This window comes from Daucus carota, chromosome 7 (genome assembly GCF_001625215.2).
Source record: "Daucus carota subsp. sativus chromosome 7, DH1 v3.0, whole genome shotgun sequence".
NCBI lineage: Eukaryota > Viridiplantae > Streptophyta > Magnoliopsida > Apiales > Apiaceae > Daucus > Daucus carota.
The window spans coordinates 23,638,035-23,658,553 of record NC_030387.2 but is presented as its reverse complement, the minus strand read 5'-3'; the positions used below and the strand labels follow the sequence as shown (position 1 = coordinate 23,658,553).

General features: G+C 35.1%; 4 protein-coding genes across 4 annotated transcripts; 1 reads left to right on the top strand and 3 right to left on the bottom strand.

Moving 5' to 3' along the window:
- Positions 1–3,449: 3,449 nt before the first annotated feature.
- On the bottom strand, positions 3,450–5,924 carry LOC108194757 (probable terpene synthase 13). Its single transcript, XM_017361696.2, has 6 exons — positions 5,639–5,924; positions 4,782–5,163; positions 4,465–4,683; positions 4,239–4,377; positions 3,901–4,152; positions 3,450–3,810 (listed from the first exon to the last, which is right to left on the bottom strand). Exons 1-6 carry the CDS (start codon positions 5,880–5,882, stop codon positions 3,535–3,537), a joined length of 1,512 nt encoding a protein of 503 aa, XP_017217185.1. The 5' UTR covers positions 5,883–5,924; the 3' UTR covers positions 3,450–3,534.
- Positions 5,925–8,771: 2,847 nt separating this feature from the next.
- On the top strand, positions 8,772–9,634 carry LOC108194756 (cytochrome P450 750A1-like). The gene has a single exon (XM_017361695.2). It carries the CDS (start codon positions 8,912–8,914, stop codon positions 9,530–9,532), a length of 621 nt encoding a protein of 206 aa, XP_017217184.2. The 5' UTR covers positions 8,772–8,911; the 3' UTR covers positions 9,533–9,634.
- Positions 9,635–9,692: 58 nt separating this feature from the next.
- Positions 9,693–12,479, bottom strand: LOC108195481 ((3S,6E)-nerolidol synthase 1). The gene is made up of 7 exons (XM_017362445.2): positions 12,363–12,479; positions 11,693–11,966; positions 11,124–11,505; positions 10,808–11,026; positions 10,582–10,720; positions 10,241–10,495; positions 9,693–10,146 (listed from the first exon to the last, which is right to left on the bottom strand). Exons 1-7 carry the CDS (start codon positions 12,477–12,479, stop codon positions 9,871–9,873), a joined length of 1,662 nt encoding a protein of 553 aa, XP_017217934.2. The 3' UTR covers positions 9,693–9,870.
- Positions 12,480–16,298: 3,819 nt separating this feature from the next.
- On the bottom strand, positions 16,299–18,659 carry LOC108193848 (serine/threonine-protein kinase RIPK). The gene is made up of 5 exons (XM_017360681.2): positions 18,026–18,659; positions 17,781–17,916; positions 17,254–17,390; positions 17,054–17,177; positions 16,299–16,983 (listed from the first exon to the last, which is right to left on the bottom strand). The coding sequence occupies exons 1-5, from the start codon at positions 18,464–18,466 to the stop codon at positions 16,436–16,438; spliced, it is 1,386 nt and encodes a 461-aa protein (XP_017216170.1). The 5' UTR covers positions 18,467–18,659; the 3' UTR covers positions 16,299–16,435.
- Positions 18,660–20,519: the final 1,860 nt, after the last annotated feature.

Genomic DNA, 20,519 nt, shown 5'->3' with positions numbered 1-20,519 from the left:
AATCTAGAGTTACTAAATATATTAGTAGGAACATTAGCTGCAGAAAGAAATGTTCATTGCAGAAAGATGGAGTAATAAATTAAGTAAATAAAAAAAAAACACTGCTAAAAGAATTAAGGGCAGCTTGGTCCAAAAAAGACAGAGGGTGTGCATAAATAAGTTTAGGGTGTCATAAATTAGCATCCTTATTTTATTATAATTATTTACAGCAAGGGAATAGTGTCACTAAAATCTTTCGGTTTGTAATTGATCTAGAAATTTAGCCGAACCGCTGGGAGGATAAATGATTAATAATGGGTTATATATCAAGCAGGCCACCCATTACGTCAAAATATCTCACTTTAACCACTCATCTCATCGTGGACTCGTTTAAGCCACTATAAACCAAATATATATCATTTTACCCACATCACTATTCATACTTCTTTAATTAATCATTTATCAAAAATCAATCGTTTATTTTTTTGCTACAAAACCACTTCGAGTACCTTCATAATTGTCTCTAATATTTATCAAAATAATTTAGGAATTTCTAAAGCAACATAGGTAGGGTGATCACATAAATATATATTTATAACTAAATATTTTTTTTTAAATAGATAGCTATGTTACTTTATTAATTCCCAATTTATTTTAATAAATACTAGAGACAATTATGAAGGTACTCGAAGTGGTTTTGTAGTAAAAAAACAAACGGTTAATTTTAATAAATGATTAAGTAAAAAGGTTTGAATAGTAACGTGGGTAAAATGATACTCCCTCCGTTTCAATTTACATGTCCACTTTGAAAAAAAAAATATGTTTCAAATTACTTGTCCACTTCAATTTTCAATGCAAAATCATATTTCCAAAGTCAATTCTATTCCACATATCTCATATTTATATTTCCTATATCAATCTCACTCCACATGTTGTGGTCATTTAATACAATTAATTTATAAACAACTACTTTTCTTAAACTGTGTGATTTTTTGAAAGTGGACATCTATTTTGAAACGGAGAGAGTATATATTTTGTTTATAGTGGCTTAAACGAGTCTCCGATGAGATAGGTGGGTAAAGTGAGATATTTTTACACAATGAGTGGCCAGTTTGATATATAACCCGATTAATAATTGTCTCTGTCTGAACTCCTCCCTCTGGTCCCACCAGATTCTTTACAGTTTGGCTGGGATGGAGGGAGTATCTCTTTCCACTCTCTGGGCTAAGTTCGTTTCTGGATATTGACCCATTCATCGTCGCTGTCCACCGTTCACCCCTCGGGTAACGGCTGTGCAGCAACGGTGCATCGTGCATGCGGATGGACGGCGAAAGACGGCGACGATGAGATGCGAAGGATTGATCTCAAACAGAAGTCATAGCAGTCAGTGGCGGAATCAGAGGGGGGCTAGGGGATGCTGAAGCCCCCCTAACCTCAAAAATACAGTGTATATTTTTTTTTCCAGCCCCCGCTGAATTTGTCATGTCAATATAATTTTAATAGTTCCGCTGAATTATAAATGTCATTAGGGCTGTCAAAAAAATTCGAAAGATCCGATATCCATTTGAAAAATCCGCAACCGTATCCGAGAAAAAGCGGATATTATTCGTATTCGAAATAAAACGGATATTATCCGTATCCGAATCCGTGATATTTGAATCCAAAACTAAATACATATATGATATTTAAATTATATAATATATAAATATATGTAATTAAAATTTTATTTTATTTAGCTTTTAGTGTGTGTTTATGCATTAAATAATACATTTACATAAATTTTATATAATTGTAAAAATACTCAAACACTTTATACATATATAAAAATATTATTTGAGCTTAGTCATAAAAAAATTGTTCGAAAATCATCGTTAATACGGTAGAATCATAAAAAATATCCGACATCCGTCCGAAATATCTGCATTCATATCCGAGAAAAAGCGGATATTATCCGTATCCGAAATAAAGCGGATATTATCCGTATCTGAATCCGGCCATTGCGGATACGGATATAGGCATATCCGTATCCGAATTATCCGTTTGACAGCCCTAAATATCATAGAGAGGGACTTAATATAAAAGAAGAAAAGAGAAGGCACTTAGAGCAAGTCCAAGAGTGCCTCAAATTGATGTCCTAAGTTAAAATTTAGGGCATTTATTCAAAAAGACTGCTCCAACAATGTCCTAGTAATGCCTTATATCACTAGGACAAATCTTTCAAGCCCTATTTTTGAGGCACTCTCTCTCCTTGCCCTATCCCATATTTTATAATAAATTCCAATCAACACACTCTTTCTCTCTCTACTTTATATTATATTTTAATGATGAAAATAAACTTTTAATAATAAAATATGAAACATATAGAGAAAATAAGGCACATTGTTGGAGTTGAAGTTAGTTGAATATGTCCTAAACTACTAGGACATAATTTTTTATATTATATTTAGGGCTTCAGCAAGGACACTGTTGGACTTGCTCTTAGTCTAAAGAGAGAGTCTAATTAACAAATACATTCAAACTGATACACTCAGAACAACTAGATCATGCAAACTGTATTAGCAGTCACGCGGTCAGACTCTCAAATCTAGGCCTCACCGGGTTCTGTTGTCACCGGCGATAAAAAAAGAAGGGCAATGATCATTTGAAACCCATTATGCTATTCTAATTGCGAAACTGTGACATGCAAGAATGGATTCGTGTATATTAATTTATTAAACTCCAACATCAACGGTTAGTGCATTGGTACTTATATATGACTTTTTTGATAAAAGTTTCGATTCTACTTTTTTTCATCCGTTTATAAGTTGAGAATGCTAACTTTCGTTGGAGGTTGTTACTTCTTTTCCAGAGATAATTTAATCATTTATAAGTATTAATTTATTTTTTACCCCTGATGCATTTCTTTACTTTAATCAATAAGCACTTTTTTTTTAAGTTTACCAAAACGGCACTTTAATGACCCGTCCCCAGGCCCGGCCCAGAGGGAGGGCAACCAGGGCGACCGCCCAGGGCCCAAAAAATTTAGGGGCCCAAAATTTTTATAATTTATGTATTGTTATTAGTATATATCAGTCCTGTAAGCCTATTCTATCCTAAGTGACTACGTCCTATTCTATCCTAAGTGACTACGTCCGTATCTAAACTAATGGTACTATCAATCATGCACTAACAGATAAATGTCATCAAACATTTGTTTAATCTTCTTTTTTTACATCCTGTACACTTTATCGTGAAACTTGATTATTTTATAGTTATTTTCTTACGGAAGTTGACTAAAATTTGAGTTTACATTGCTACAAGGTCATATTTTATCAAATTTAGTGAAGTAAAAAAAATAGGGTCCATTTTCTTCTTTCGCCCCTGGGCCCTCAAAAGGTATGGAACGGCCCTGCCCGTCCCAGCAAAAAAAACATGCTGATCGACCTAATAAGCTCCTTTTTTACTTTTTGGGAACTGTCGAGGCCTTACGGAACAGAATAAAAATTTTATTGTTTTCAATATATGTTTTCTTCTTGTGCTTAAACAGCATTTTGGTCTCTGCATAATATTGTTTTTCTAGAACAATTGTTCCCGTGTATACTCTTCAAGGAGTGGGAGGCTCTGACTGTGATCGTAAGTGTACATCAATGGCACCATCCTTGCAAGATTCAGAGACCCTTCTATAAACGTTTTTGAATATTGATTTGGCGAAAGGCACTCTTTGTTCAGGCATTTCCATGTCTCTGATATCAATTCACTGACTTTTTCTCGGGCATTTTCAATGGAAGCTTCTTTATGTTCTTTCATGTAGCAAGCTACATACGATCCGTCTTTGCCATCTTGATTCTCATCCTATAATTGTGTAATTAGAATTCATAAGCCTATATTCTTATACATCTAGCATTTGCCAGATAAAAGTTAGGAGAGTAAATATGTTATCACCTTGGCACTTCCCAGATCATCCCAAAGACGTAGAATAGCTGCCACATTATAGGATATTAAGCATCTGTCGAACTTGACTGACTCAGCCAGTTCTTTGGTTGAGCCATCTCCTATGAGAAAGAACATGTGGACTAGAGCGACATGCACCCCTGAACTAGCTATCCCATTCTTCAAGTATTCATCTGCTTCTGGCAAGTGCCCCGAGGCAAACCATTTTGCTTCTTCTAAGAATGCAGTGCATAATTTTGCCCACTGCAAATTGTCCATATAGTTTGTGGCATCATATTCAAGTTATTTTACTTCTGTATAGTTATTTTACACGGAAGAATATATAATACCGTTTTTGCCAAGTAGTCTACGGGGTTAAATCCATGTTTCTTGCAGACCTTGTACCCGATTTCATTTGTGATTTCATGCAGCATTCTAAAACACTTCTTCATATAATCTGGAAGATGCTCAATGGCTGCAATATCCCACCTGTATTAGTTATATGTGAGTATTTTGCTGTCATTAATTTCAATTACTTGAGCTGTCTAGAACATTTACTGCTTAGTTAGAAAGTACCTATTAACAGCTTCAGTGAACAAAGTGAGGTCATCAATCGTTCCATAAACATCAAAAATGTCATCTATCACATAGATAAAAGAAATAGCTTTGGTCAGCTCAATTCTCTCTTCTGATAAACTCGGATCTGTCAGCATGGCCATAGACCATGTAAACCACTTTAATGGTTGGTTCCTGACATATTTCAATTCGTCTGCCAATCTTAGAGCATTCCACCAGCTATTTACATGAATATGAAATCAATTAGTACAAAATTGTACTGCATATGAAGTATTCGTGTTATTGAATCCAAGTAAAATCAGTAGCTCACTGAATACCTTGAGAATTCACTTAGTTCTCTTCTCTGTATAGCTTGCATAAAAGCTCGATCCAGATAGGCTAGCTCTTGTAAGGCCTTTCCACACCGGGCTTTACCACGAATTACATCCTTGATGTAGTGATTCTTTGTGAACCCTGCCAAACTCCTGTGGTGGGGATGAGCTATCGTATTCCTGACAGTGTGTGCTTCATGATGATTCAGAAACTTGATTCTTTCGTTAAGAAGCTGGCAGCTGAAAAATTCGGCTTCATCAAGAACATCTTCATCTTCTATCCTCAGCTGTGAGGCTTCATATAGACTCATCAATGCCTCTGTGCTTTCTCCTCTTAGTAGTTTTCTCACTAGCTTCTTCTCCTTGTCCATAAACTTGTCAAAAGCATCTGCATAAATTTTCTGTCTAGCGATCAGTCCGGCAGTGAGGCAATTTAGTGGAAGAACACAATTATCTGTACAATGTAGGTATCCCATTGTTAATTGTTATAACCTCTACTTGAACTTTTAGTAGTAGAAAATTAGATAAGATGGTGTTTGAAAACATGCATTTCATTTCAAATGATGGTTTTCAAATGACAGGATTTGGGTTGTCATTTCAAATTCTCAGGTTTAAACTAATATTTGAATGTCTAGGATTTCAAATAAAATCCAAATCCATATTCCCAAGCAGGTTATTTGTTCAAATTCAGAATTTCAAATGAAATCCAGGTTCCCAAACGTACCATTAAACTTCAGAAATTGCAGACTCTCAGAGATGAGGCAATGAAAGATATTATTATGGGAACGAACACATATGCAAAATTCACTAAAATAGCCAAGTTTTATTATGGTAAGTAAAATTTCAGGAAAAAACACACATACCTGCATGCACATGGTAGTGTTGTTGCCTCAACAGTCGAAAACAGAGTGAAGCAAAACAAAGATCCTTGTTCTTGAAAAAATAAGGCGAAATCACCATATACTGCCTCTCCAGAACTTGTTCGATCTCATCTTTGAAATGATAATCGATCCCTAGCCTTTGAAGAGCGTCTATTACTGTCAAACTTTGATATGGATCGATTCCTACCTTGTTATTAGCCTTGAGTTCTTGCCTAACAATCGCCATATTCTGCGACTGTTTCTGGTAATCTTCAGACTGCACCAAAAGAGCAGACTTTGGGGCCTTTTGTGTTAGTTTAAAAGAAGTTACTTCTTACATAAAGTAAGGAAGTGGAGTAGAATTGCGAAATGAATTAAAACTTATAAGTTATAAAAATGTTTGAAAAAGAAGCAGAATATCCGGGAAAAAACTAGCATTCTCAACTTCTAACTTTTTCCTTCAAATATTTTTACTTATTTACACAAACGATTCAAAAAAAGTAGAAACCAACTTATTGGGAACGGAAGTGCTTATTTGGAGTTGCCAAACAAGCACACAAACTTTACATGATTATGTTAAGTGTTAACAGTACTGCACAACTGTTCATAATATTAGCCACAATATTATAACATATCTTACAGTTGTATTTTTTGGCGGTTGGCTGAAGATTTGAGATTGATTCTTGGATACTAAATGCCAATGGAGGTCTTTGCTGATGCACCAAGTATCTGCTGTGGAGCTAGGCATGGATAGGAATTGCATACTGATGTGCCTTCTTCGATGACTACCTGCAATGGACTTATATAGCAAAAATTTTACCAGATTTTAAATCGGCATTGCAAAATTCGTGGCGGTGTCAAGTTGCGTACTACACAAGTACTTAATTCTGCCGGAAAATGTAAATTTTTTAATACGTGTTTTAAAATCCTGAAATATCCTTAACTTTCCTAAGCCACAAATATTTCTTCTGCATCTCGCGAGTCGAATCAATATAAACGTGCTCCTTGGATAGTTATGAAATCCTAGACCTAAGTATTGATATGTGGATACAATGTGGCTTCCTAGGATATCCCCATCAAAAGAATCTTGCTTCCTAGGAATATTTTGTTTTCTTTTAGAAATGTTTGCGTCCCCGTCCTTCGTCCAACAGAGAAGACGCATTTCTGTCCTAATAAACGTCTGATTTCACCAGAAATCTTAATTTTTTTTATAAATATCTAAATATTAAATTTCTATTTTAGAAAAAAAATTAAAATAATTTATATAATTATATTTTATAAAAATCTTAAAATATATGTTGAGCCCCGTTCACCGAATACAACTACCAAGAAGACAAATGGAGTATATATCAAGTCCCGTACAAAATCTCGACCATCTATCTAACACTAAATCTAAATAGGATCAATTAGCGTTTTGGTCACTCAACTGACCAAAAACTTGCAATTGGATCATCTAACTCAAAAACCTTTCATTCACATCATTATACTTTTAAAAATTAGAAAATTTCATTCAGTTGACTAACCATTACACTCCATTAAAAATTTGACAGAAAGCTGACTTAATTTCGTGACTTAACTTAAAAAAATCCACCGTGGTATGTACAATCAGCTAAAGCGCCATTTTGATCACTTAATTGACTATAAACTTGCAATCTGGGATAAGTGACCTAAATGAATTGATTCTTTTTTATCAGAAAAATATAAATGATTAAATTTTCGAAATTTTCATTCGTTAACCTATTTCATTCCTAATCATCTCAATAATAATTGCTAATTTGAGATGGAATATTCTGTTCCTTACCGATTCCTTCACAATTTTTCAATAACAATTTTGTATATCTAGTTTTTTTCAAATCTTTCCTCTATCTTTCATTTATTTTCTTTAATTTCATTAATTTCGGGGCCGTTTAGGTGAGCTTAAAATAAGTGCTTCTTGCTTAAAATAAATAAGTTGAGTAGAAGTTAGGAGTAAGATAAGACTTATAAGTGATTAAAGTGTTTGGGAAATAAGCAGAAGCTCTGAAACAAAAGCTAGCATTCCTAGCTTTTTATAAGTGCTTCTTGACTTATTACACAAACGGTACGAATAAGTGCTCATAACTTATAATCCAGAAGCTGGACTTATAAGTGCCAGCCAAACACCCACTTCATTATATTCCATTCATCCCACTCAACCACAACCGAACCGGACTTTTGCCAAACAGTTGATGAAAGCATAAGTTAACTTATTAACCAAAATAAGCTCTTGGCCTCAATGTCCAAACGCCGCTATTTTTTACATCAATTTTGGTTCTTGTTAAAATAGGAGTCCTTCATCTCATCTAGACTGTGCTGCCATATTATCTCATTCATCCGGCGGAAGGTATTTTAGGTTTACGTCTCAAGATTACTACACATTAAACTTGCATTTCTTTGGCCGGTTTGGATATGACTATATACCAGAATAGTTGAGCAAAAGCGAGAAAGAACCACTACAATATTTTGTTTTTGTCAGGAGGTCATAAAACTTTTTTCTCAGAACAACTTTGAATCTCCTTCCTGCACGCTAATAATCAGGTACACATTTTTACTGAGTTTCATTGCCAGTTAAAACAAATTAGAGTCCGCGATTAAAATTACACGTCACCTGTTCTAAACAAATTTACAGAGGAGATGTAAAAAAGTTATCCGTCGGTCATTTCACTTGGAAAAAGATTTTGTCAATCTATTTTTATCCGTTATATTTGATCTCTCTTCAAAAATATATAATGATGTGAGGTGAATCATCTATTATTATACTAAAATAATATATTTTATTAAAAATTAAATATAATAATAATATAATATTTTGAAAAAATAGCCAACTATTATAAGATCATCTACGATCTATTCAAACCGTTAGCTAAATGTGTATACAACATATTTATCATTTATTTTAATATTAATATATAATTATTTTACTTATATATAAAGTCGGAAACTTCTGAGCTGGCGGAAGGAGCGGTGAAACACTAATCCCCGAATCCAGGCATGAAACACTAATCCCCGAATCTTCTCACATACCGAAATTTTTTTGAAACTTTTCTCAATCCCATTCCGTATCCGAAAAATCTCCTATCACCCTCCATGAACGGGACTAAGATCGAATTAGGCACTGAACGGAGAAATTGTCCATCCCGATGTACACTGTGCATGAAAATATAGTGCTTCGTAAAAGTTGTATAAATGGCCAACGACCCAACCATAATCAAACTCACATCAGGACTTCAATCAACACATACATGATACAACACAAACATGGATTATTCTCCCACACTTGTTTTACTCATATCACTCCTTGCAACATTAGCCATTTGTTCGAAACTCTTAACCTCTCTTACCAAAAGAAACCTTCCACCAGGTCCAACCCCATGGCCGATCATCGGCAATCTAAACCTCATCGGTCCTCTTCCGCACCAATCCTTCAACAAATTGTCCCAGAAATATGGTCACTTGATGCAACTCAAATTCGGCTCACGTCCAGTTGTAGTTGCCTCTTCAGCTGAAATGGCTAAGCATTTCTTAAAAACATACGATCACATTTTCGCATCACGACCACCCACAGCAGCCGGCAAGTACACCACCTACAATAACAACAATTTGCTCTGGGCTCCGTATGGATCTCACTGGCAACAAGGCCGCAAAATTTATCAGTCTCAGCTTTTTAGTCCAAAGCGCTTGGACGCGTTTCAATATATCCGTGTCGAAGAAATTAAGGCTTTGATTTCGCGGTTATATGCGTCTTGTGGCACCAAAGTTTTACTGAGACATGAACTATTACAAACGACTCTTACTAGTATAAGTAGAATTACTCTGGGCAGGAATTTTTTTAGTGAAAATGGAAGTGTGACAGTTCAATTGCACACAACGTTTATATAATTTTATTTATTATATTAGATTGCAATTCTGAAGTCATAATTGGGTTCATAAACGTCGAATTGTGTATTACACTATCTTGACATTCTAAATTTATTTCGAATATATGATGTATTTTTTTTTAATTAGGGGAGAATATATCAGAATTTTAAGATTCGTGCCTGAATTATTTTATTCTAATTGCTCTAGAGTAAGGGAATAGTGTCAGCAGAAAAACTGACCCAATGAGCTCCTTTTTCCCCTTTTGGGCACACATTTTATTGTTTTCAATATTTGTATTCTTCTTGTGCTTAAACAGGATTTTGGTCTATGCTCTGGCGCTTTGCCATAATATTGTTTTCCTAGAACAATTGTTCCCGTGTATACTCTTCAAGGAGTGGGAGGCTCTGACTGTCATCGTAAGTGTACATCAATGGTACCATCCTTGCAAGATTCAGAGACCCTTTTATAAACGTTTTTGAATACTGATTTGGCGAAAGGCACTCTTTGTTCAGGCATTTCCATGTCTCTGATATCATTTTACTGACTTGTTCTCGGGCATTTTCAATGGAAGCTTCTTTATGTTCTTTCATGTAGCAAGCTACATACGATCCGTCTTTGCCATCTTGATTCTCATCCTATAAATGTGTAATTTGAATTCATAAGCCTATATTCTTTGCCACATACATGCATCTAGCATTTACAAGAGGATAGAAATAAATATGTTATCACCTTGGCACTTCCCAAATCATCCCAGAGACGTAGAATAGCTGCCACATTATAAGATATTAAGCATGTGTCCAACTTCACTGACTCAGCCAGGTCTTTGGTTGAACCATGATCTCCTATGAGAAAGAACATGTGGACTAGTGCTACATGCACCCCTGAACTAGTTATCCCATTCTTCAAGTATTCTTCTGCTTCTGGCAAGTGCCCCGAAGCAAACCATTTTGCTTCTTCTAAGAATGCAGTGCATAATTTCGCCCACTGCAAATTGTCCATATAGTTTGTGGCATCATATTCCAGTTATTTTACTTCTGTATAGTTATTTTACACGGAAGAATATATAATACCGTTTTTGCCAAGTAGTCTATGGGGTTAAATCCATGTTTCTTGCAGACCTTGTACCCGATTTCATTTGTGATTTCATGCAGCATTCTGAAACACTTCTTCATGTAATCGGGAAGATGCTCAATAGCTGCAATATCCCACCTGTATTAGTTATATGTGAGTATTTTGCTGTCATTCATTTCAATTACTTGAGCTGTCTAGCACATTTATAGCTTAGTTAGGAAGTACCTATTAACAGCTTCAGTGAACAAAGTGAGGTCATCAATCGTTCCATAAACATCAAAAATGTCATCTATGACATAGATAAAAGAAATAGCTTTACTCAGCTCAATTCTCTCTTCAGATAAACTCGGATCTGTCAGCATGGCCATAGACCATGTAAACCACTTTAATGGTTGGTTCCTGGCATATTTCAATTCGTCTGCCAATCTTAGACCATTCCACCACCTTTTTACATGAACATGAAATCAGTAAGTACACAATTAAACTGCATATGGAGTATATATGTTATTCTGTCCAAATAAAATCAGTAGCTCAATGGTACCTTGAGAATTCACTTAGTTCTCTTGTATATATAGCTTGCATAAAAGCTCGATCCAGATAGGCTAGCTCTTCTAAGGCTTTTCCGCATCCGGCTTGACCACAAATGATATCCTTGATGAAGTGATTCTTTGTGAACCCTGCCAAACTCCTGTGGAGGGGATGAGCTATCGTATTCCTGACACTCCATGCTTCATGATGATTCAGAAACTTGATTCTTTCGTTAAGAAGTTGGCAGCTGAAAAATTCGGCTTCATCAAGTATATCTTCATCTTCTATCCTCAGCTGTGAGGCTTCATATAGACTCGTCAATGCCTCTGTGCTTTCTCCTCTTAGTAGTTTTCTCACTAGCTTCTTGTCCTCGTTCATAAACTTGTCAAAAGCATCTGCATAATTTTCTATCTAGCGATTAGTGAAAGAACACAATTATCTGTACAATGTAGGTAGCCAATATTTATAACCAAATCAACTTGAGTAATATTTGTAGATTTTCTATCAGGCAGAGGAAGACATTATTGCTGCATATGGAAAAATTCACTAAAATTCAGGAAAACACACACAGTTGACACACACCTGCATGCACATGGTAGTGTTGTTGCCTCAACAGTCGAAAACAGAGTGAGGCCAAACAAAGATCCTTGTTTTTGAAAAAACCAGGAGAAATCGCCATATACTGCCTCTCCAGAACTTGTTCGATCTCATCTTTGAAATGATGATCGATCCCTAGCCTTTGAACCGCATCTATTATTGTCAGGCTCTGATATGTATCGATTCCGACCTTGTTACTGGCCTTGAGTTCTTGCCTAACAATCGCCATATTCTGCGACTGTTTCTGGTAATCTTCAGACTGCACCAAAAGAGCAGACTGTAACTTTACATTATTATGACAGCACTGCATAACTGTTCATAATATTAGCCACAATATAATAAATTACTCCCTCCGTCCCATATTGAGTGAGCTGGTTTGACTTTCACGGAGATTAAGAAAAAAGTAGTAAGTTTAGTTGAAAAGTGGATAAAGTGGTGGGACCTATCAATATTTAATAATTAATTTGAGATAGTGGAGGAAAGTAGTGGGTGCAATAGTGTTTATATTATTATAGAAGGGAGATGGTGGAAGAAAGTAGTGGGTGTAATAGTGAAAAGTAGTGTTCAAAAATAGTAAGTATGATAGATTCATTTTTTTAGGACGTTCCAAAAAGGAATAAGTCTCACATAAAATGGGATGGAGGGAGTATCTTACAGTTGTAATTTTTGGCGGTCTGCTGAAAATTTGAGCTCTATTTTTGGATACTAAACTGAGGTCTTTTCTGATGCACCAAGTATCTGCTATGGAGCTAGGCATGGATAGGAATTCCATATTGATGGGTGACTACATTTCCCCTGCAATGGACTAATATATAGCAAAAGTTGTAGATTTGAAATCGGCATTGCAAAATCGGGGGCCGTGTCAACTTGTGTACACACCGTACACAAGTACTTAATTCTGCCGGAAAATGTAGGTTTGAAATTATGTTTTTAAAATCTTGAAATATCCTCAACTTTCCTCAGCCCCAAATATTTCTTTGTGCATCTCGGAGTCGAATATAAAAAAAACGTGCTCCTTGGCTAGTTATGACATCGACCTAACTACCTAAGTATGATATGTGGATACAATGTAGCTTCCTAGGATATGCCCATAAAATAAATCTAGCTTCCCAGGAATATTTAGTTTTCTTCTAGAAATGTTTATGTCCCCGTAACTTCGTCCAACAACGAAGACAGCATATTTAGCAAAAACAAAGAAGTGTTGAAATCAATATACTTATATAAAGGAGAAACATGAGGCGTTTAGGTGGCGCCTCTTAGAGATCTTTGTTCTATTTTTCTAATTTTCTGAAATTTTTGGATGAAAAAATATCACCTCTTAGAGAGCTTGTTCTATTTTTCTAATTTTCTGGAATTTTTGGATGAAAAAATATCAAAAATAAAAATTATCTTTTTTAGTTTTGGATATATTGAAAGAAAGTTTCAGAACTACTTTTTTCAAAATATCAAAATCAAATCAGAATATGAAACTATCATCATATTTTTGGAAAATGTGTATATCAAAAATAGAGTTGGATGAAAAAATATCAAAAATAAAAACTGTTTTTTTTAGTTTCGGATATATTGGAAGAAAGTTTGAGAACTACTTTTTTCAAAATATCAAAATCAAATCAGAATCTGAAACTATCATTATATTTTTGGAAAAGGTCTATATCAAAAATAGAAAGTATTTTTGTCTTTTTTTAGTTTCGGATATATTGGAAGAAATTTTCAGAACTACTTTTTTCAAATATCAAAATCAAATCAGAATCTGAAACTATCATCATATTTTTGGAAAAGGTGTATATCAAAAATAGAGTTGGATGAAAAAATATCAAAAATAAAAACTGTCTTTTTTAATTTCGGATATATTGGAAGAAAGTTTCAGAACTACCTTTTTCAAAATATCAAAATCAAATCAGAATCTGAAACTATCATCATATTTTTGGAAAAGGTGTATATCAAAAACAGAAAGTATTTTTAGTAAGCCGCTTTTTTCTCAAATCAACTCCTATAAATTAAGGCCAGACTTCATAAAACTTAACACACGCAATTTTTCTTGAGCTTATTTGTCTTCTCCATCTAATACAATAATGAGTTACACTCGGGATGTTTTGAATGATGATAGAGATGATTTGCCGATAAGAGTAAGAGTTTGTCATATGTAGTAGCCGACAAATACAAACACGAGAGAACCATATAGTCTTAGCATGATATTGATGGATGAAAAAGTTAATAGATTAACTGTTAGGAATATATGTTTGTTCTTTATTTTTTATAATATTTGTTTTGTTCATCGGATATGTTTGTTATTGTTAATTTTTATATGGTTTACTTTGTATACAAGAAAAGATTTTCATGCAACACTTCTATAATATCTGTTTGCTCAGTTCAAGCACTTTTTAAGTGAAGGCCGGTAGTTATAAACCGAGATCTCATATATATAAGTTGATGTTTTTACGGTCAATCAATCCAAAAAAAAGAAGGAATCACTGATACATCCGTGCATGGATTGGAGTTCATACGTCCGAGATGATAAATGTTCGTACAACTAAAATATAATGTTTATCCCTATTAAAATTAGGGATGGTTTCAGAGTTGTATCTCAATATCTTTAGACTTTTACACACTTATGTTAAACAGAACCAAAATTAAGATTTGTCATGTTTTGAATCGTTAATTACATGTAGATTTTTATTTTTATTTTTTCACTCATGAATTATAGTTCAATTTTGCAATTTTATATATTAATATTGATATTGCATCGATATGTTTATAATATGAAATTATTTTATTCTATAAATATTAATGTTGAATTATTAATATAATTTTTATAGGTTGTCGCAAATTTATTTTATTTTATAAATTTTAATATTGAATCATTAACATAATTTTTATAGTTCACCGCAACGCGCGGCTTCTCAACTACTATAAGTATAAGATCCATAAAAGGGCCTCCTCTAACGGGGTCGTTTGGTTCGCCGAGTGGTATGGGGTTACAATGAGTAATCGAGTTAAGGTGGTATGGGTTTAAGGTATCATATCTGATATCAGGTGTTTGGTTGGAACCTGAAATCAATATATTTCAAAATTTAAAAAAAATATATTATTAATTTATATTAATTAAAAAAAATAGAAAATATTATTATTATATATTTTTGCATCATTGATTATTGTTGTATTAAAAATTAATATCTAATTACTGTAATAGCGACAAAAAATCATAAATGAAATTGATTCCCAAACCCTCCATCTCATACCCACCTCCTCCTTTGGGTATCAAAAATCTATACCTTGGAGGTTTGAGGTATGAGTTTGAAGTTTTTATTTTTGCAACCAAACAACAGGTATGAGTTTCGAATGAACAAAACCCATACCTGATTCCAGATACCCTTCAACCAAACGAAAGGTTTTAGAGGGAATGGTTCTCTACATGGTATCAGAGCTCAGGTTTGCGGGAGGTCTCGGGTTCGAGCCTCTGCAACCCCTCAATATTCTCACAATTTAAAATGGACACGAATGCAATTTATGCCCCAAAGATGGGCGCCCGTGATCTAGTCTTCAACCCAAATGATGGGATTTGGAGTGAGGGGGAGTGTTGAAATATAAGTATAAGATCCATAAAAGGGTCTCCTCTAACACCTTAAAATGGTTCTCTGCATGAAGACAACATTTATGTTTTCAACATATGTCTGAACCCAAATTTTTATATTTTTTTAATAAATATTTAAATATTTACTATTTTTTATTCAAAAAAGGTTTAAAAAAATTATAAAATATATTTTATTAAAATCTTAAAATACATGTCAAGTTTCCGTCTCGAACGTAAACTAGCAGGAGACAGATGGAACACATATATCAAGTCCGGTACAAAATCTCGGCCATCTATGTGATGTATATATAAACATAGTACACTCCTTCAGTTTTATTTTTTGATACATATTTTGAGACTTTTATAAAATATAATTTCATAATATCTTTTAAACTTTTTCTCCGAATAAAAGTGTGACATTTAAATTTTTGTTCAAAAAATAATAATTAAAAAACATTATGAAAACATAAACAATCAGCGAGGGAGCAACTTATTTTATCCACGTGCATATATATGGTTTGTTGTTTGTAATATACAGAGAAGTTCTGCCCGGAGAGATTTTTGAATAAAAATATAGATGTGAAAGGTGAGCATTTTGAACTGTTGCCATTTGGCTCAGGAAGGAGGATGTGCCCTGGTTATAATCTTGGACTAAAAGTTGTTAGCTCTATATTGGGCAATTTACTGCATGGATTTAACTGGAAGTTGCCTGATAATATGAAGAATGAAGAGATATGTATGGATGAAGTTTTTGGACTTGGCAAGATTCGGAAGTATCCACTTGTTGCAGTCATGGAACCTCGACTACCACTTCATCTTTACTAATCAGATGTCTATTTGATTCTATGTTTTTCTTCTGTTTCTGTTTTGTATTTTTCGCCTTCCACGTTTTCATCTTACACTGGTCTTCTGTGTATCTAGATTTGGTTTTAATCTGAATCATACAAAAAATTAATAATAAGCATAATCCTGTGGTGGCTTTGCACTTTTACCAAACATTGATGGAAAGACTAACTGATATATACCTAAAATCTGAACTTTGATTCATTGATAAATATAGAATAAAACAATGTATGCCTCATAGCAATTCTTACACTTCTCAAACCATGAACATCATGGGTTATATTTCTATTTACAATACATAAGTAGCCTTTTAATTATTTTAGTCCATGTCTCAATGGACTGGTGAACCCAGGATTCAGACTTTTGTCATGAGTTCTTTCCTTTTGAATGGTCGGAGAATTTGGCGACTTAGTCCACTTTCTATGTCCCTGATGAAGATGATGATCTTGATGCTTCTGCCTTGGGCTGCTCAGTGGGCTTTTCACTCCTTTCTGTTCTTTACTCTCCTTGTGTAAAGTAATATCCTTAGGCACAGTATACACAAATGGAACCACATCACAATTCTGTAATTGCTCAAAGGTTTCCACCACTGCCCTCATTGTTGGTCTCAGCTTTGCCTTGTAGCTTAGACACTGATAAGCTAATGCAGCCGCCTTCTGGGCACCCTGTTCTGAGTATTGCCCTTCGAGCTTTGGGTCTATTATCCGACTAAGCCTCCTCGGTTCTTTCAACGAAGATTTTGCCCAATCTACTAAGCTTTGTTCTCTACTAGGCCGGCTCTTGTCCACTGCCCTCCGCCCTGTTAGCAATTCCAGTAGTACCACTCCAAAGCTATAGACATCGCTCGCTGCTGTCAAGTGACCTGAAATAACACAAATTTGAATACCACCTCTACAAGTACTAATTAAAGCAAATGCAAAGTAGATACTCACCAGTCATAATGTACTCAGGAGCAGCATAACCATGTGTCCCCATAATTCGTGTCGAAACATGTGTCTCATCTCCCTGAGGACCATCCTTCGCTAACCCGAAATCAGAGAGCTTGGCTGTGTAGTCCTGCATCCACAATACATTCAATAAAGGCCACAACAGAAAGAAAAACAGAAAACTAAATATAAGAAAGCCTAATTACCGAGTCCAGCAAAATATTGGAAGCCTTAAAATCGCGGTAGATGACAGGATTTTCGGCTTCATGGAGGAAAGCAAGGCCTCTGGCGGCTCCCAGAAGTATCTTCATTCTTGTTGACCATGGAAGCGACACCGCGTATCCTGCACAAGTAAAGATATTAAAAATAATAATGGTGCAATTATTTTTGAAATGTCAACTATCGAAATAACGACATTCTGACTTTGTCTTGGCCCCTTTTCTCATCAGAAACGGCAGTGTGTTATTTCACACAGAAACGTGTTCACGATTAATTCATGACCTCTTCTTCTCGCAAATAGTGTATGCGCAACCGTGATACTGAAATACCAAACCCCACGTCTATTATGACTTGACATATCTTCTCCATAAAGTTGACAAAAACACATTGAAAAAGTACACATGCACATGTAACTGAGAAAATTTTTTTTTGAAATAAAATACCGATCAGATTTTAAACTTAAGACGCCAGCAAGAACGACGGTCGTCGTAAATACGAGAATTAGGTAGCTTACTTCTGAAAAGTTGGTTTTCCAGGCTCCCTCTAGGCATGTATTCATAAATCAGCACCCTGTGTTCATCTTCACAGCAATACCCGATGAGTTTCACTAAATGTGGATGCCTCAGTTGTCCCAGAAATATCACTTCAGTCTACAAAACAATATTCAACAAATTAATTAACTCAAACCTCAGTTGCAAAAATATTTCACACAAGAAAGTGATATTTACGTCTACTCAACAATATGTCACACGTACGTACCAGCCACTCCTTATGGCCTTGTGAGCCATCTAAATCAAGAAGCTTAACCGCAACAGGCTGAGCCTTCAAACCCGGTCTCAGCTTATCATCCACAAACCCTTTATAAACCGGCCCGAACCCCCCTTCCCCAATAAAACTCGACGACGAGTACCCGTGCGTGATCACCTTCAGCTCCACAAGCGTGAACGCATAGAGATTCGACCCGACTATCGAATTCGAGAGGTCTTCGGACGAAAGAGTGGTGGAAGAGCTTATATCCGACATGAAAAACCTCTGAAACGAATTCTCCTTCACCATAACCTTCTTCTTATTGCTACCGCCCTTATTATCATCATCATCATCATCACGCTTCGACGATGATTTGGAAGCGTCGTCAATCTTTCCACAGCTCGGGAACAAAGACTGCCATCTTATCTTATTCCTCTTCTTCATTACTGTCATTTGTTTTCCTTGAGTCGGCGAAGTTCAACTACTAGGTTTGATTAGCGGAGGCTTAATCGAGAAAATTATATATAATGGAATGGTTAGGTAGGTAGGTTTGTAATAATGTGATAGAAGAAACTGAATACAAGTATATAAATGGTTAAGAGAAATGGCTCACAAGCCAGGTTCTCTAGAAGACTACGATGTGGTGATTAATAGTAATAGATATTTGCAAGTCATTAATATATATACTACTAGTATACCATTGAAATGTAGGGTTGTTTCTCCGTGTTTGCTTTTGCGCATATCTTTCGTATATATTTTTAGGGCTGTTCACGAACCGAGCCGAGCCGAGTTTTGACCGAACCGAGCCGAGCTTTAATTTTTTTTCTGACGAGTCGAGCCGAGCCGAGCTTTTTTATCGAACAAAAATTGTGTTCAAGCTCGGCTCGTTAACTAACGAGCCGAACACGAGCTTGTTCGCGAACAAATACAAGCCGAGCCGAGTCGAGTCGAGTCGAGCCGAGCCAGAAAAAAAATAAAGACAAACCGCTAGTTGACTCTTAAAATAGCTAACCAAATAATTTTAATTTTTTTGAAACTTTGTTTATATCACTAAAATGTATATATGTTAACATCCATACGGTTGGATCGGTAAGAAATATTTTTTAAAAAATTGAAACACTAATTTAGGATTAAACACTAGTTAGCGGTACTAGTTAACCTTCTACTTGACTCTTAAAATAGCAAACCATATAAAATTATTATTTTCCGAAATTTTGGTTACATCACTAAAATATATATATATAAATTATATGTTGAATTCTGAGTTTAATAACATATATAAATTATAAAAAAACCCCAAAAATATTACATTTTTTCGAGCTTTAACGAGCCGAGCTCGAGCTGAGCGAGCTCGAGTCGAGCTCGAGCCGAGCTCGAGCCGAACATACTAAAAGCTCGGCTCGAGCTCGTTTACTTAACGAACAATTTTTTGTGTTCGAGCTCGAGCTCGTTAACTTAACGAGCCGAGCCGAACGAGCTCTTAACGAGCCGAGCTCGAGCTTGTTCGCGAACAGCTCGGTTCGTTAAACAGCCCTATATATTTTTGCATGAGGAATTGACATTGTCCATTGACAAAGACAAAGACATTAAGCTATATACATATAAACAGTGGTAGAGAGATATACGACTAGCTAGGTTGTTTGTGTTTTTTTACGAGGATTTTACGTGCGTGGGTTTATTATACAGTAGGAAGAACCGGAGGTTGAGGTTGAGGTAGACCGTTTAGCATTATTCGGACTCGATCGAAAGTGTTCAAATTGAAATAAGTATGCATGTTGGATTTGGCAATATTTTGAAATTTAACTGGATATGAATATACATGTGAGACTCGATGATATTTTAAAAGTTTATAATTTTTATCTAAAAAAATATCGAAATATTTATATTTAAATTTATCTGACATGAATATTCGAGACAAAATGAAAAATTGAATAATAACGAGGAGGGAATAGGAATACCAGTAATACATGCAAGTTGTGGGGATATGAGGTTTTGCAAGTCTACGAGTTTTGGTGGGAATCAATTAAATTTTATATGACTTTGGCTACCCAACTTGACTTTGGTTTCACATACATGAAAAAACTGACCACCTTTTGTTTAATGTTTATAAACTTGTTAATTAAATCTACTAAACAATATCGCCCGCAGATAATTCCATGGAAATCATGAATATTTCGTGTGTGGAATTCCTTCTCGATCTTTTTTACCAATATAATTGACTAGTTTAAAGATGCGATTGATATTTAGTCCTGAGCAATGGGCACGAAAATTCTCACCACGAAAATTTGAAGCTTAGCCTTTGATGAAAAATGATGGCAGTAGGGACGTTAATTTTGGTCCGTAGTCTTCATGGTGGTGTTTTCTGTTTTTCGTGTATGGTACTTAACCTTTTTCAGTGTGCGCATCTTTCTATTTATACTGGAGGAGGTGGCAGCTTGGAGGGTGTGTTGGCTAGTCTACCATCTAGGGGGATGAGTGGAAGAAGCTATCTAATACACGTGGAGAT

Bases quoted from the DNA above. Each gene is read 5' to 3' on its own strand.
- LOC108194756 (XM_017361695.2), top strand. From the start codon at position 8,912: ATGGATTATTCTCCCACACTTGTTTTACTCATATCACTCCTTGCAACA.
- LOC108195481 (XM_017362445.2), bottom strand. From the start codon at position 12,479: ATGGAATTCCTATCCATGCCTAGCTCCATAGCAGATACTTGGTGCATC. The intron at 11,506-11,692 runs GTGTGTGTCAAC...AAAATTATGCAG, and splicing joins ACACTACCATGTGCATGCAG to ATGCTTTTGACAAGTTTATG. The intron at 10,147-10,240 runs GTGATAACATAT...ACACATTTATAG, and splicing joins ATGATTTGGGAAGTGCCAAG to GATGAGAATCAAGATGGCAA.
- LOC108193848 (XM_017360681.2), bottom strand. From the start codon at position 18,466: ATGACAGTAATGAAGAAGAGGAATAAGATAAGATGGCAGTCTTTGTTC. The intron at 17,391-17,780 runs GTAAGCTACCTA...TTACTTGTGCAG, and splicing joins GGAAAACCAACTTTTCAGAA to GATACGCGGTGTCGCTTCCA. The intron at 16,984-17,053 runs GTGAGTATCTAC...GTGTTATTTCAG, and splicing joins TCCTGAGTACATTATGACTG to GTCACTTGACAGCAGCGAGC.
- LOC108194757 (XM_017361696.2), bottom strand. From the start codon at position 5,882: ATGGCGATTGTTAGGCAAGAACTCAAGGCTAATAACAAGGTAGGAATC. The intron at 4,153-4,238 runs GTATTATATATT...GACAATTTGCAG, and splicing joins TAGACTACTTGGCAAAAACG to TGGGCAAAATTATGCACTGC. The intron at 3,811-3,900 runs GTGATAACATAT...ACACAATTATAG, and splicing joins ATGATCTGGGAAGTGCCAAG to GATGAGAATCAAGATGGCAA.